Source organism: Barbus barbus (assembly GCF_936440315.1).
Source record: "Barbus barbus genome assembly, chromosome: 15".
Taxonomy (NCBI): Eukaryota; Metazoa; Chordata; class Actinopteri; order Cypriniformes; family Cyprinidae; genus Barbus; species Barbus barbus.
Genome location: NC_136743.1, coordinates 21,133,562 through 21,149,775, shown reverse-complemented (window position 1 = coordinate 21,149,775; position 16,214 = coordinate 21,133,562). Strand labels below are relative to the sequence as shown.

The following is a 16,214-nucleotide window of genomic DNA, read 5'->3' as shown; positions in this document are numbered from 1 at the left end:
AAGGTATCAAGTTTTAACTTCATAACATTTCAGGCTAAACGTTCATTAATTGTCTCATCAAAATCACAACAGCCATGAAAGATGATCTGTAGGCAAAACTCAGAAGAACTTGGGTGATTACATAATTATATCCAGTTATCATCCACTTATTTACTTTGCATACTACAACAAAAGTTTAAAGCTGCTGGAGAGTAACAACTTTCTTTGCGAGATCCAACAAAGTGTTGTATCGCAAAGTCTTGCTTTTCCAGGAACTTGGGATTGCTTCAAGTCCAACCTGAAAAAACAAGTGTCGCATTATTAGAGCCATTACACAACTGCAAGAGTAACTGCATAGTTGTTCTGTCATGTATGTATGACATAATCATCCGATGAAAGATTGGGATGGATTGTTTAGAAGCAGATAAGACAAAAAGAATTTGACCTTAATTACATAAAGCCTACTTTGTTATATGGATAGAACAATGTGGTCAAACAGATCACAAGGTCATGATTTTTGCAGTACCTGAGCACCAATGCAGGCGCCGATGAAGGAGCTCCTGCTACAAGTGTATCCACCGCAGCTCATAGTGTCCCGAATAGCCTATTCATAGCCACTGGCTGTCACCTGGCAAACCTGAGGGACATGATAAAGCTGCTGAAATACCTGTGACTAACTGTATTGTGTGCATAGGATAGACATAGGAGAATAATAATAAGTTAGCAGCTAACCTCAAGTATGTGGAAGCGCAGTGGGAATGAGCTCTTTGGGTTTCTTGCTCAAATGGTCCTTTACTTGATGAGTGTGTCCTAAATTAGAAAATTAAACAAAAATACATTTGATTTCTGATATTAAATGACGTTTTTGTGATATGCCAAATTTGACATGAATCCCGGATAAAGATGATGTATTAGCTAGAGACAAGTGATATATCCTGCTTCATCTGTAACCAAGAGTTTGTTAAAAACTTTTTTATACATTTAGTGTTCACACTTCAAAGTTCTTTTTAATCAAAGCACAGCTGCCAAATGTAAACACGCCCTAAGTATCCAGCTCACAATACTAATAACAATTTAAAGCTGTCTATACCAATTATAGCTTTGCCTTTGTCCAACTCCTGAGGGTTTTTTTCTGTTTGGGTCACTGAGCTGTTTCAGTACTGCATCCAAGACCTTGGGATCAGGACCATTCAGGATGAAATGCTCCAAGAACCTGAAGAAAAAATGTATTTAATCCTGATATTTCCTATCATTTTATAGGGATCAGCTCCTATACCATTTCCAAACACATTCTAATATGTGATATGCCACACATCTCATGTCAATCATATATTACCAACCTAGCAGCAGCGAGAGTTACTGCCACACATATGTCATTGTTTTGCGTGACACGGGTGGCTTCCTCAACTCTCTCCAACATCTCTGGTTTTCCAGCATAGCATGCTACAATGGGAGCCAGCTTTGCCTGCACTCCATATATTTGGTTATCAGTTTCACAACCTGAAGTGTCACAATAAAGATTTAACATATTATAATGCTTTATTATCTCCTTCCAAATTACTGTAATTGTTATTATAAATATATTTGAAAAACATTAAAATTAATTAGAATTTATTAACAATAATGTGGCTACACAAATATTTATGATGGTTATCTGACTTCAATTATTTTCTGCAACATAACTGACAGTACCAGTCTCTGAAAAAAAAAAAAGTCATGAATAATTCAGGAAAACTCATATTTGAAAACAAAACAAACAAAAACAAACACCATCTGTCTAGGGTCGTGAGTCAAAATGACAGGTAAATGTGAAAATGGTTACTGTTAACTAGAACTATTAAAAAAAAGTTAGTTTTTTTCCCCCTGAGAAATACAGCTGAAATTAAATACAAATAATACATGAAAAACTTTAACTAAATGAAAGTTTGAAATGTTTCCTTGGCAACTGACTAATACAAGCTTAAGCTGAAGCACTAAAAAAATAATAAAAATAATAATGAATAAAAACTAAAACTAATTTAAAGACAAAAAAGCACATAACAAAATTACTAAAAAGGAAAGTCAAACTCATACTCAAAGTGAAAATAAAAAATAAAAGCTTTTATTGTATGTATATTTATAATATATAATTCACATTCATATTTTATCATTAAAATCAAATCAAATAAAAGGACATATACATAAATAAATATATTTTTTAAAAGTTGTTTGTAATATAAAGGACTATTTGAGTTGTCACAGTGTAGAAAAACAAATAAATTAACTATTTCAAGAAGAAATAATAAAAAAGTAAACAAATATTTGTAGATTAATTGACCTCCTTTGTCTCTGTAAGGATCATTGACTGGTGTGTCATATTCAGATCCGGGTCCAAAGAATTTGTAGGTGCGCTGCTTCAAACCTTCCACATTCAGACCTGTTTGAACCAACAAACAAATAACTCAATAATCAACATCCCATTAACCACAACATGGTCAAATAATATGGTGATATTCATACCATCCTAGTCAGATTTTAAAACATACAGTTTGGCCTTTCATATTCTGACATACTGGAATGTAATTTTCACCTTCACACTCAGACAAAGACTCCAGGAGGACGAACGCTTGATGTCCAGAGCAGCTCTGCTGTCCAGTGTTCCTCCCGTAGAAAGGGTTTGCAGACTCAGGCCCGAATTCAGGCTCAGGACTTTGAGAGAGCAACACGCTCAGCTTCTGCAGGTCATAAACCCAATGGAGCGGTTGTGCTGCAGAACCACAGTACCAACAAAAATCTGCATTTGTCAACATTTGATTATAGGATAATACTAGATTACAGAGTTGTCACACATTACCTGCTACTATAATTAATTACTATAGTCATGACAAAAAATTATGATTACAATGCATCTCCATAAAATAATTCAGTTTATACATGTGCATGTGTATGTATACTGTAACACTGCGTCAATTCACTTGTGATATATTAGAGATCAGGGAGGTGCGGTCAGGGTAGGCAGGGTAGGCAGTGCCTCACCAATGTTGACATTACATTTATTAATTCCAAGAGCTTTATTAATTCACCTCAAACCACATTATTAATTGCATTTATTTTTTTCAAAATATTATTTTTTGTAACAAAGTTTCTCAGGAATACACATAATATACTCATTTTGCCATTGTTTGCTCCTAAAAACCATTGTTTCATGCAGGAAATTCAAGGCCATGGCCATTGAGGCAGAGGTTAGCAGTGCCTCTTTGGTCCATAGAACGTAGTTTACGTAGATTTGCGCATGCGCAATCAGTTCTCATGCTGTCTTGAATTATCAACATTGAGGCAGAGACCGAGCTTGCTTCATGTCACGTGATCCACTCGCTCTCACTCAATCCGCGTTTATCGATACTAGCATCTAGCGGCGCCTAGCGTTGGCTGTCAACTCATGAAATTGAGTAATACACCCAACAAAGAGGACTTTTACAACAAAGTAATTGACAGCTTTGTCCAGAGGGATAGACGTATGGACTTCGTCTACAAATAAAAGTAAGCACCCCCTTTAAAACGTAAACTATTCATTTATTTATTATTTTTTTTAAAAGCCGTATATTGGCTTTGTGTGTGTTGTCTGATGGTGGGCTATAGGCCTGCTGTGCGCTGACACCAAAATGTTCTCTCTTCCATCACCTCTGCCACATTTGTACTGTAACGTTATGTCTATCTGTGCGATTATGGTGTATGGATCTGTTTTCTAGTTCTCTTTTTTTAATCCTGGTGCGCCGTCGCCAGATGCTCATTGCGTGTCGGTGTGTGCGCCTAGCGCAGTTTGTAGGAGCGAATAAACTGTTTTTGTACTTTAAAGCTGTACTGATGACACAATGTTTTCTGACTGTAGCCTATTCAAATCCTGGTGCGCCGTCACCAGACCAATAGCGTGTGCGTGGCTGTCTGTGCGCGTTTGCGCATTTTGAAGGAGTGACTAGGCTGCTTGTCGGTTCGCTGACACCGCGCCGCTTCCCTCTCTTACTGTGTCCCGCACAAAACATTTGTTTGTTGTATAAGTCATCATAAGATAGATGTGTCCATTAATTTGATTATTAGATTTGATTGTGCATTAGCCTCACATATGACTAGGGTGACCAGATGAGATTGGTTGAAATTTGAAATTCGGGGGGGGGGGAATTTCAAACGAAAGTGACTGAACCAATCATGTTTTTATTAATATAAGTAGCCTACATATACATATAATTTTATATAATATAGAAGTAACGTTAGGCTATTTTTATACTTCAAACTGAAGTTAATGAACCAAAAAAAAAAACAAGATGCTGCAGCCAATGAGCAGCCGGCGGGGGCTGGTTGCCAGGCTGCAGGATGACTCAACCTCGCTCCACGGACAGTTTTTTATGTTTTATCAGACAATAACTATTTAATTTTGCTTCAGTATAATTTTCGGGACACTTAGAGCGGGATTCGGGATTCGGGACAGCAGCTTAGATTTCGGGACTGTCCCGAATTTTTCGGGACGTCTGGTCACCCTACATATGACTGACTTTGCTGTATGCAGGCAGCGATGTGATGATGCCTGATATGAACTTGGGTTGCTACATTAACTGAATTAATATATGAACATATATGCCACATTGATAGGTCACAGCCTACCCATGACAAGATTTCACCGCACGTTACTGTTAGAGATGTTTCTATGTTATATAAATATGTTTTGCTATAAAGAAGGCTTTTTGGTGTATTTTGTTCATGCAAACCTGCAGCATCGACAACAGCTGATCCAATGATTGCTCCGATAACCCTGTCAGCCAGGGCAAGAGCCATCTGTGACAGCAAGATAAAACGCACTTATTAAACAGAACCCAAATAAATAAGGAATTAAGCACGTGACAACACCGCGTCACAATGCACGTGCAATGTTGTATTTGTTCGTTTGTCCAATCGACTGGTTTTATTATTTTATAAAAATATTTAACTAACTAAATAAATAAAAAGACTAAAAAAATGTAATTAATTTGTATACATTTGCTGGCCGATTCATTCATTTTATTAATTGAAACACACGAAATATTACAATTTTTGAATTCATGCAATTATCTGAAACGTCTATATAATAATCACCATTTTACTGAAATACTCATTATTTAAGGTAAGATATGAAATATGCACATCTACATTACAGGAAGGGCAAAGAATAACTTCGTGTCTGTGTATCTGTCCTCCGTTTGTTTAATGATCAGCTCTGGAAAGCATGTTCAATTCATCTGGAATGTCCTCTATTCCCACTAAAAGGGATTCTATTACCTATAAAAGCTGCAAATTATGGCATTACACTTCATCATAATCCCTTTTTACAGTTTTAACAGAGTAAATGCCTAGGTAGTTAAGAGTCAATCTGATGAAGGAAGGAAGCGCAGGGTGGGGGGTAATTATCCTACTATGGTGAAGACTTGGTCCTTAATATTCATGAGATGAATCGTCGCCACTGGAAGATCAACAACGCAGCGTCAACAATATTAATGCATATTCATAAACTAAGACTTCACCATTGGAAGATTACGATAACTCTACAATTATTATAAATCCTTTGCCGTACTAGAATTAGTAACTCCGCTCATGAGGATTTATAGATCTGGTAGACCGCGGATAAACCCGAATTAGTGCGCACAAGTCTCAGTTTTGGAGCTTGGAACAAAACACGGATGCCGAATGTAACGCAAGGTGCGCGCTCTGCTTCTGCTGTTTGTTCATTTTAGCTTCATTCAACTGTGTCAGATTTATTTCACAGTTGTTGGCTTTAGTTTTCTACGCGCATTATGGAGTACTGGAGGCAGTGCAGCTTGTGGCTGATCAGTTGTAAAGTTTTGCCCCGGAATCATCGGGTCACGGCGGATTCGGCGCAGGTTTTTGATTTGGCCCAAACTCTTCGGGATGGGGTGCTTCTGTGCCAGCTGCTGAACAATCTTCGATCCGACACCATTAACCTGAAAGAGATCAATCTCAGACCGCAGATGTCACAGGTGAGCGCAAATAGACAGTCTAGCGTTATTTTATTATTGCTTATGAACTCATTTGTATTTTTTTATAATATACGGAAACACAACTTTAGACTCAATGGCATGTTCAGTATGTGAATATCTATTTCAGTACATTTCTTTTTAACCTGCATATTATATATTTAGTTTGTGACATTTTTGTAAGTTAAAGTCATTTAAGGCTTTATAGTAGGTACTAGCCAGTGCCATAGTAGTACAAGTGGCCCCAGTGCAAGTGGTAACATAGACTTCTCTTCACAAAGGGCCCAGTGGTAGATATATACACAGCTCTCTTTGTATACGGCATCATTCAGTCAGTCTGCAAAACTCTCAACAAACTGGGTAGACATTGAGCTAACGAAACATCAATTTTAAATGTACATCGTGTTTTGGTAGGGACCCAAAAGGCATCCAGATGAATGTTTTGTTTGATTTGCTGCTGTGTGTAAGTATAGTGTTTAGGGCTGAGAAGTCTCAGGCAGTCTGCCCAGGCCCAAACAACTCTTCCCAGATGCCCCTGCTTCACTCTAGTGACCTGATAAAATCCAACTTTGATCTGACTGATTTTTAAACGTACAAATCCACCCTTCTGTATTGACGAGACACAGTTAGTCTCCATCAGACAACGGAAAAGAGCAATTTTCAACAACATCCCTTGTTGCGTTAGTCGGCATTCCTGTCACTTATCTGACTCATGCAAATGGTGTATTTTGATAAGTGTAGTTTTTGTGCTTTGGAATTAGTTCACATTCATTTAAATACACAATTGTGAACTAATGACATAATTTTTTTTTATAAATTAAATTCTATCATGACAATAGACTGATTGTAGTGGGAAGTTAAAAGCAACCTCATATGTCATTTTTAAAGTTGGTCTGTTGTGCTTTTTTAATAGTAAGAAAATGCAGAAGCAGAAATATTGTTAATAGCACCTATTAGGCAATAGATTCTGTTTGTGATTAGTTGGAGATCTCATTTCCTCATCTACAGCAGGGGAAAGCCGCAATGATTCCACTAATTCATCTCTCTCAAGGCCACATTTTCACAAAAGATTCCCATTATATCCTCAAAATGCTTTGTCCTGGCATTTGCATCTGCATGTTGTTTTGTAATCTTTAACACCCCCCCCCCCCAAAAAAAAAAAAAGATATGTACACAATTTGATATAAGTAAAGTTCAAATCTATTAACATGACATGTCGCTCGAGACTTACTGATGTAAAAATTATTAATAACTTTATTTGGAGTATTATGTACACAATGCACATTTCTGAATATTAAGCCTACAATGAGTTTTAATGTCACTATTGATGAGGATTGTATGATTTTTTTTTTATAATTTTGGTCTTTAAATGCGAGAAATTTAAAGCGTACCTGAAGTACTGTAATAGCCTAGTTAAGTTGGACTTCAGCACTACTTCCGCAAAATTAAAGTGCTTTAAGTACAAAAATAGTTGTTCCAATTTAGCAGGAATTTAGTATAATAAAAGTACAATTGCAGGTTATTTTTTTATTAAGTACCTAAACATGCAAATGTATTTTTTGTAGACTTGGCATGAAATAAATGTATTTTAAATACATTTTAGTGTATTTATTTTTCAGTTGCTGTGCAAAAACAAAACCTTTAAAAATGTTAACAGAATCTTGATTTTTGCTTTATCAGTTCCTCTGCCTGAAGAATATTCGTACATTCTTGTCTGCATGCTGCGAAGTATTTGGGATGAAGAAGAGTGAACTGTTTGATGCCTTCGATCTCTTTGATGTCCGAGATTTTGGAAAGGTAATCAAGTCTAAAATCTTTTTCAAGATTTTTTTTTTGACAATTTTAGAAGAAGACAAGTAACCAATAGCAAATTATATAAATTTATTATATAATATTTATTATGTATTTTTGTAAGACGATTACAATAATGAGCTCTATGAGCTAAAAATCATAATTAATTTATAAACAAATAAATATTATAAATTAATCATTAACATATTTTATTTGTTAATATATTAATGGATATTAATAATAAATATAAGTAATTTGTTGTTTTAGTTATTTTATTTTGAAATCATTGATGATACTATCAGAATTACTTTACTGAAAAACTATTTTTGCTGAATATGGGTCAGACAGTATTGATATGGGGGGGGGTGATACCACTGACCAGAGAAATTGAGAATAATCTAATCTACAGTTTTATACTCTTGATTCTGCAACATTATGATCTGTATTATTATTTAACCATGGCCAAAAATAATAGATTTACCTACAGTATAAAATAATAAATCACTTTTTTGAACATTAATCTCTATCCCTACAGAAACATTTTCTTATTCATATTCACATTTCCCATGCAATGAACATAATCTGTATATTTCTCCTCCGAAAATGTAGCTGTCTCTTCTTGCACTCGCAGACACTTGTAAATGCCTGCCTGATGTGGTTGTGGCTTGGCCTCTGAAGGTCACCTGTAATCAATAGCTTATTTATATCCCAAACCTTCCCATGCACAGTGTTTGGACTGTCTTTGTCTGGTAGTGTAATACAATAATTCCCTGTGCCACAGGAATAACCAACTCCAGTAGTGTCCTCCTGGCATTTCTCTTCCTAGCAAGTGCAGTGGCTGAAGGTCTGGCCTCATGTGGGGTTAAACATAAAGCGAAGCTGTGAGGGACTGCACTGTTTTCACAGAGGGGTTCAGCCATTGTTTGCCTGTACTCATAGGACACATCTGCAGCCATGCAGAATCATCAGAACAGCCTTGTAGGGCTGAACTCCTGAAAGAGCTGACTAATGTAGGGAACAGAAAAGCCGTTCAAACACTCTCACTGCGCAGTTTCTGAAGGCTTATGGCTGAGGGCATGTGTATATGTTGTTAATGGATCTGAGGAGTGTCATTTGTTCAGTTTATGCACTCATGTGTGATATAAAGTAAAAAAGTTTAGTAGTTTTAGATGTTTAAGTTGAATAAAATTATGTATGTCGGGGTAACTAACTAAAAGTACAAAGTTAGCAACACTACTAATTTAACAGCATCTTTGAGTAGCATGAAATTTTAAATAATAAAAATGAATTTCGAATAATATAGAGGACCTCAGTAGTCCTCCATCACAGATGCCAGATTTTTTGGTTTTATTTCTATATATTGACACTACTTTTCAAAAGTTTTGGGTCAGTATGATTTAAAAAAAAAGAAAACATTAATATTTTTATGCAGCAAGGAATAAATTGATCGTATTAAAATGTTTTAGATGTTGTTGTCATTATTATCATAAATACTTTTTAGCGCCTCTAAAAATTGCATCTCAAAAAGCTTTTAAAAAGTTCAAATATACTGAAATGCAAAAAAGCGATAACATGCATCAAAACAATATTTAGAATATAATTTAAAATAAAAACAGTTACAAAGTAATCACATAAAAGCTACTCTGGAAACGTGAGTTACAAAAATTCAGCATGTCTAATATCAATATATCATTCAAATTATAATATATAATGTATTATATAGAATATTAAAATGTAGTTATTAATAATAAGGTTAAGATATTAAGATTATTAAGCTACAAATCAACATATTCAAATGATTTCTGAAGGAAGACTGGAGTAATGGCTGCTGAAAATCCAGCTTTTCCATCACAGGAATAAATTACACTTTAAAATATAATGAAATGTTTTTTTTTTTTTAAATGGTAATAATATTTCACAGTTTTAATGTTTTTACTGTGTTTTTGTTCAGATACATTCAGCCTTGGATAAGTTTTCAAAAACATAAAAAAAAAATCAGTCTTGCCTATACATACAGATAACAAATATTAAATACTTTTTTAACTAATATCTTTTCAACAAACTAATAACTAGTTAACTAATAACTTAAGTTTTACTACTACTAGCTAACTATATGTGCACCTAACAGTGACCAACACAGCGACGCAGTGACACCATTGTAAAAAGTGTTAAATCGCGCCACACAATTTTACACTGCAGTTATTGTGCTTTGCCCCATTTATAGGCCTCTGTGCGTTCTCCAGGGTTAAGTTAATCCTACTTATAATCTTTGCCCGGCAGCAATCTTCTAACATGAGTTTGCCTTGTATGCATGCATGCTACATCCACATCCATTAAATCTGCTTTAAATGAAATTATGAATCAATGATATGAAACACAGCTCAGATTTGGCACAGATTTGGAGATATGTGCTTATTTTACATTGAGTAAAAGAATCTTTATAAAACTGGTAGTTCAGACTCTGCTTGGATGATTTGCTATTTAAAGCCTTTGTAAAAGAAAAAATGCATGCCCATCAACCGCTCACAGACTAATATTAGTTTAATGAAGTATATTACTTAAATGGAATAAAATACAAATTTCTTATAACTGTAGCTCTGTATTGAATATTAGTGTTATTTTCTCATTATATTTGTTGTCATTGTTTTTTTGTTTTTTTTAATCGATAAGTCGCACGAGTCTCTGCGCTACACCATGTGCAAGAGTGTTGTAGGTACTTATTGTTTTCTTAAAATAGTTTCTCAAGGAGTTATGCAGGTGTTAATGTTGCTGAATTCTGCTCGTGGTTGAAGACCACACATCTGTTTGGAGGTTGTATTTTAACCTTTTCTCACCTTTCATCTTCCTGTGCTGTTTCCTCAGAGACTCCACGGCACATGCAGTTTTATGCACATGTAGTTGTGCACCTCATATAACAATAGAGATACGGATTTACTACATGCCTTCCAGGCATTCTCTTATTATTAGGTTACTGGGGTAGCATATTGACACAACTATATCCAATCAATAGGTGGTGGGAGTTTTGTCTTCACGAAGCAATAGTGATTTACTGACATGATTTATCATGAACCTGCTTTATTTGCATCACATATGATTTGAATAAATTAATTTAGAATGAAACGCTGAGGACAGATATTTTTGTTTGTTTGTTGTGTTTTTGTTTGTCTAATCAATATGCATATAGTGCATTGAATGGATTGTTTTTGTACTTTTTTTGACCGCATTATTTAGCTGACATTTATAATCACGGTCATGTCCCTGATTTCTAAATTTCCCAAATCCCAACCAGGCTAAGAGTCAAGACTTCATTCAGATTAAACAGTGCTTTGTTTTCAACTTCCCTCTAATGAACATGTTAAACCAAAGAAGCACAGGAAACTTTGCAAGGTGACAAGACAGAAGGGATGATAAGATTTTGTGGTTCTTTATGACTAAAATGTTCAATTAAAACCATCATAACTCTTGGCATGGTGCCTCGTGGGATGGTTTTTAACAGTATTCATTAAAATCATTCAAATAAAAGTTAGTTTTTGTAAAGAAAGAAACGTTGCTTTAACAACAGAGCACAGAAATGTCAAGGTCAAGAACTTGATTCTCAGGGAATCCATGGGCTGATGAAATGTACACCTTGAATGCAATGAAAGTCTTGTCTTTCAAATGCATAAAGGCAATAAACTGAAAGAAATTCATTAGTAGACACAGTTTTTATTGCTTCGAAGCTAATTTAAACACAAATTCCTTTAAGTTCGTGATTGGTTGTTTATACTGAGAGAAAATTAAACTAAACAAAAATGTTGCGCTGTTTTATGGTGGAATTGAAATTCTGCTGCGATCTGACTGTAAAGCTGCAAAAGCTTCGACCTGCAGCTGGCATCTTAGCTTTATACTGTATAGGTGACCTATTTTAATGTATTTGTACAGAACTTCAAAAATGTTATTCCTAAATGCAGGATATATTGCTAATAAGGAAACCAATCTGACTTTATTCATTTGTATACTTTGTGGAACAGATACTAGGGAAATGTATAGATGTACAGATTGCTGCTGTTCCCATCGCCACAGAATGCTGCCTGTGGAAGAGTTAAAATGCTAAAACATTCATGCAGTTTAGGATGGATGAAGTGAGAATGAAAGTAGATGACAACACCTCTCCTCAATGGCGTGAACAAAAACAACTTTCTAAAGGAAGCAGAGTTGGTTTTCAGCAGGTGTTCTGAAGCGTGATTCAAAGACCCAAATGGTGTGCTATCATCGAGATCTGTCTGTTGTAAGTGTGTTTGTGCTGCATGCATGTGTGTTACCATATGTCAATCTGTATACGTCTATGTGTGTGCATGAGTGTACATGTGCGAAAGCAAGCCCACATTGCACAAGCTTGGCATTGCAAGACCACTTCCTCTTCAGAGAGTGCGATGTCTCTCTCTAATAGCATCGCTTTTTATAGGTAGGCTATAAGAGGAATCGCATCTTCTTTTCAGCTGAAATAGTAAATAAATAGTAGATAGCATTCATCCTACTAGTTACTTAAAACTAGTTTTATAGGTCTATTTAATAGTTCAACCGTTTGCTATATCTCAGGTAAAATGCAGCAATTGTGCTGTTTGCTGATTTCATATGTGAAGAGGGTGTTAACAAAGGACAGTCAATTTAATTCTAATCATTGACAAGATGGCAGTAAACATTCAGTTAATTCTATTTACTTATTATATCATTAATTCTATTTTTATATACTTTATTCCGGAAGACCATGTCCCATACAGCAAAAAATATATTTTTTCAAATGTATTTCAAGATGTATTTCCATGAATATCTTTTCTACCAATATATTTGTAGGGCCATATTTGTGTATTTGTTTGGGAATAAAAAAAAAATAATTTTTGTGTGTGTCACATAACTTGATTTGAAGGAAGGGGATGGGGGGGGGGGGGGGGGTCGTGGCCTACGAATTCCGAGTATGGGTCACCATACTTGGCAGTATGTCACTTCACTTCACTTGAAACTCAGTGTTCTCGTTTTACTGCATTTTCCTAGAGCTGCAGGTTTTTTTGTTATGTATTAAATCAACAGAAATTCCACCAACTGCATCACAAAACTATTTAAAATGGGACAAACACTGTGAAGGCTGGACAGAACAACGATCTTATTAAAAATAAAAATAAATGTTCTTACAGTATGTCCAAATGTTGCCATCTGACATCTTTTAAAACAGGCTGCTTGGCTGGCTTTTTTCACTAATTGGCCTTTTTTTTTTACTTGGAGAGGATGTTCTGAACAGTTTCTTTTCATACAGTAAGTATATAATACATATCTGTATTATAAACCCAATGACAACAGATAAGCTAAAGGTCTATACTGTAGATAGACGAAAAACTCAAACCGGCCGACACACATTTCTAATTTGCAAATGAACAACTTGCTTTTGTCTTTCCAGGTCATTGACACCCTATCAAAACTCTCTCATACGCCTTTTGCACAACAGAAAGGAATCAGGTGAGTCTGCATCTACAATGCAAGAAAATAATCAGTTGTACACATTAAAAATCATCTTAATCTCTGAGTTAAAACAAAGTATTCTGTACCGATTTCACAGGTCATTTCCCACAGAGGAAAGCACTGAAAATGAAGACATATATATCCATTTGGCAGATCTGATTGAGTAAGTATGAAGGTCTCTGCCCTAATTGCGCAGTTGGTTTGATCGGAAGCAGTGAGATATTAGTTTTTGACTGAAACTCATTAGCACCTGTGGCTTTAGTCACCCACGTATATGTTCATGTTTTGTTACCGGAGAACAATTCATATTTTCGGTTTTATATGAGATCCATTACCTACTTAGGTGATGTGTGGGAGGAATGTGAATGGCTGATTAATAGTAAGTGTGAAAACAGGAAGTTGCACAGGAATTTTCGGTATGAAATGGACTCATACACTGATCTATTACATTTAAAAACCAGTAGCCGCAAAGTCTGATATGTGTTCATATTTTTATAGCAATTTTGAAGTCCTAATCTGAATGTGTTTGTGTGAACAGTGAGGAGCTGGAGGAATATATTTATGACCCTGTGTATGGAGATGTGGAGGGAGGAGAGGTGTATGAGGATCTGATGAGGACAGAGGCTGCTGCGTCTCAAGCGGTGCTTAAATGACTCAATACCACACACACACACACACACACACACACTCTTAATGCTAAGTGTTGATTTCCTTTGTAAAACACCAACTCCTACTCCTACCAGAAATATGGTCGCTTTTTCGTAAATTCACTGTAAACACGAAAAGCACCAGAAAAAAAACTAAACTGGATGGTTGCATTGTGACCCTTTAAGACTTTATTAGGTTGTTTCAAGCTGTTTATTTGGATGGCTGGCTGTAGTCTGAATAAGTGAGTTGTGTTGACAGAAACAGGCCGAGGTGGATATCAGAAGCTGCTGTCTTCTAGAGATCAAACAGACAGAAGCCAAATACACTGAGACCCTGGAGACCATTGAGAAGGTGAGATTCACATTCTCAGGATGGAGAGTTTTATCATACCGTGCTTCACATCTGTAGTGATGGACAGCTGCTCCACTGTTGCCACACAATGTAGGATATAACTTTCCTACATGGAGCTAAAACCATTTTTTCTGTCTTAACAGTACTTTATGATTCCACTGATAAAATTCATCTCAGCAACAGAAATTGATAAGATTTTCAACAATATACCAGTAAGTAAAGCTGACCACAATGTTTCTGCATTTTTTCTGTCTGACATTTCCAACAAATTTAAATTATGTTTATATTTGTGCTTCACAGGACCTGGTTAAAGTTCACAAAAGCCTATTGGCTGAGATTCAAGACTCTGTTCAAAATAAAAATGCAGAAAACCTCCAGCAAATCTTCATTATTTACAAAGACAGGTACTACTATATATATGTTTATGTATGTATGTATGTATGTATGTGTGTGTGTGTGTTATTTTAATTGAGAAGCAATATCATACTATACATACACACACATATAAACGCATCCACAGATATATATACAGTACTGTGAAAAAGTTTTTTTTTTTCACACTTAAAAGATTCAGATCATCAAACAAATTTTAATATTACATAAAGATAATGCAAGAAAATGCAAGATGCAGTCTTTAAATGATGATTTCATTTATTAAGGGAAAAAAGCTGTCCAAACCTGCCTGGCCCTACGTGAAAAATTTATTTTTAATTAATCCGCCTCCTGTTAAATCATGAAAGAACTGATTAACCACATTATTTTAGAAAGCTGAGTTAAATTTCACAAGCCAGACCCAGGCCTGTTTACTGCCAGACCTGTTGAATCAAGAAATCACTTAAATAGAACCTGTCTGACAAAGTAAAGCATGCTTAAAGAGCAGCATATCATGCCGCAGTCTTAAGAAACTCAAGAACAGATGACAAACAAAATAGTTGATGTATCAGTCTGGAAAGGGTTATAAAGCCATTTCTAAGGCTTTGGGACTCCAGCGAACCATGGCCAGAGCCATTATCCACTAATGGAGAAAACTTGGAGCAGTGGTGAACCTTCCCAGGTGTTACGGGGCTGGAGAGACGTGAGACATGCGGATCCATATGCAAAGCTTTATTATACAACATGGTCATACAGGCAGGGTCAGGAGACAGCAAACAGGTATGGCAGAGGCAAGACAGAGCAATCCATGGAGCAAGCGTGGGTCGACGAACGGCGAACAGTATCCAAAGGGGCAAGGCAGAGAGATAATCCAGAAACGAAAGCAATAATCCAAACGGGGAGCGAACACAGTCCAAACGGCAAGGCAAAGGGGTAAATCCAGGAAACACGGGCAGGGTCAGACACGGCAAGATAAACAAGGCAAGACAAGACTATAAGAATGGCTCTGTAAAGTTGCTATCGCTGAATGAGTGATAAACGCTAACAATACTCTGCCTCGATGCTGAGGAAGTCCATGGCTTATATAGTGTGTGTTTGGGTGATGGTGATTGCGAGATGGTTCTCAGGTGTGGGTGTGATCATTGTGAACAGCTGTGTATGAGTCCGTGTGGTGAACGAGTGACCTCTGGTGGCTAGTGAATGGAAGTGCATGGTCAGGATTCGTGACACCAGGAGTGGCCGGCCTACCAAAATTACCCCAAGAGCAAAACGACGACTCATCCAGGAGGTCATAAAAGAACCCAGAACAACATCTAAAGAACTGCAGGCCTCACTTGCCTCAATTAAGGTCAGTGTTCATGATTCAACAATAGGAAAGAGACTGGGCAAAAACGGCATGCATGGGAGAGTTCCAGGGCAAAAGCCACTGCTGACCAAAAAGAACACAAAGGCTCGTCTCACATTTGCCAAAAAATATCTTGATTATCCCCAAGACTTTTGGGCAAATATTCTGTGGACTGATGTGACAAAAGTTAAATTTTTTGGAAGGTGTGTGTCCCGTTACATCTGGGGTAAAACCAA

The 16,214-nt window shown here is 36.2% G+C and overlaps 1 protein-coding gene and 1 pseudogene across 3 annotated transcripts in view; one reads left to right on the top strand and one right to left on the bottom strand.

The window, feature by feature from the left end:
- Positions 1–154: 154 nt before the first annotated feature.
- Positions 155–4,785, bottom strand: LOC306881578 (crystallin J1B-like; annotated as a pseudogene). The gene is made up of 8 exons: positions 4,719–4,785; positions 2,549–2,725; positions 2,297–2,395; positions 1,320–1,479; positions 1,070–1,192; positions 681–789; positions 506–616; positions 155–277 (listed from the first exon to the last, which is right to left on the bottom strand). The product of its transcript is annotated as a crystallin J1B-like (transcript).
- A 644-nt stretch (positions 4,786–5,429) lies between these two features.
- The window catches only part of LOC306881367 (guanine nucleotide exchange factor VAV3-like), a 47,081-nt gene continuing 36,296 nt past the window's right edge, over positions 5,430–16,214 (top strand). The window contains exons 1-8 of one of the 2 annotated variants that reach the window (XM_079435447.1): positions 5,430–5,981; positions 7,659–7,775; positions 13,201–13,259; positions 13,360–13,425; positions 13,801–13,903; positions 14,169–14,261; positions 14,405–14,473; positions 14,562–14,665. In XM_079435447.1, the coding sequence (XP_079291573.1) occupies positions 5,778–5,981; positions 7,659–7,775; positions 13,201–13,259; positions 13,360–13,425; positions 13,801–13,903; positions 14,169–14,261; positions 14,405–14,473; positions 14,562–14,665 (815 nt within the window). In that variant the 5' untranslated portion in view covers positions 5,430–5,777. The remainder of the gene's footprint in view (positions 5,982–7,658; positions 7,776–13,200; positions 13,260–13,359; positions 13,426–13,800; positions 13,904–14,168; positions 14,262–14,404; positions 14,474–14,561; positions 14,666–16,214) is intronic. The other variant, XM_079435446.1, reaches the window with a different exon arrangement.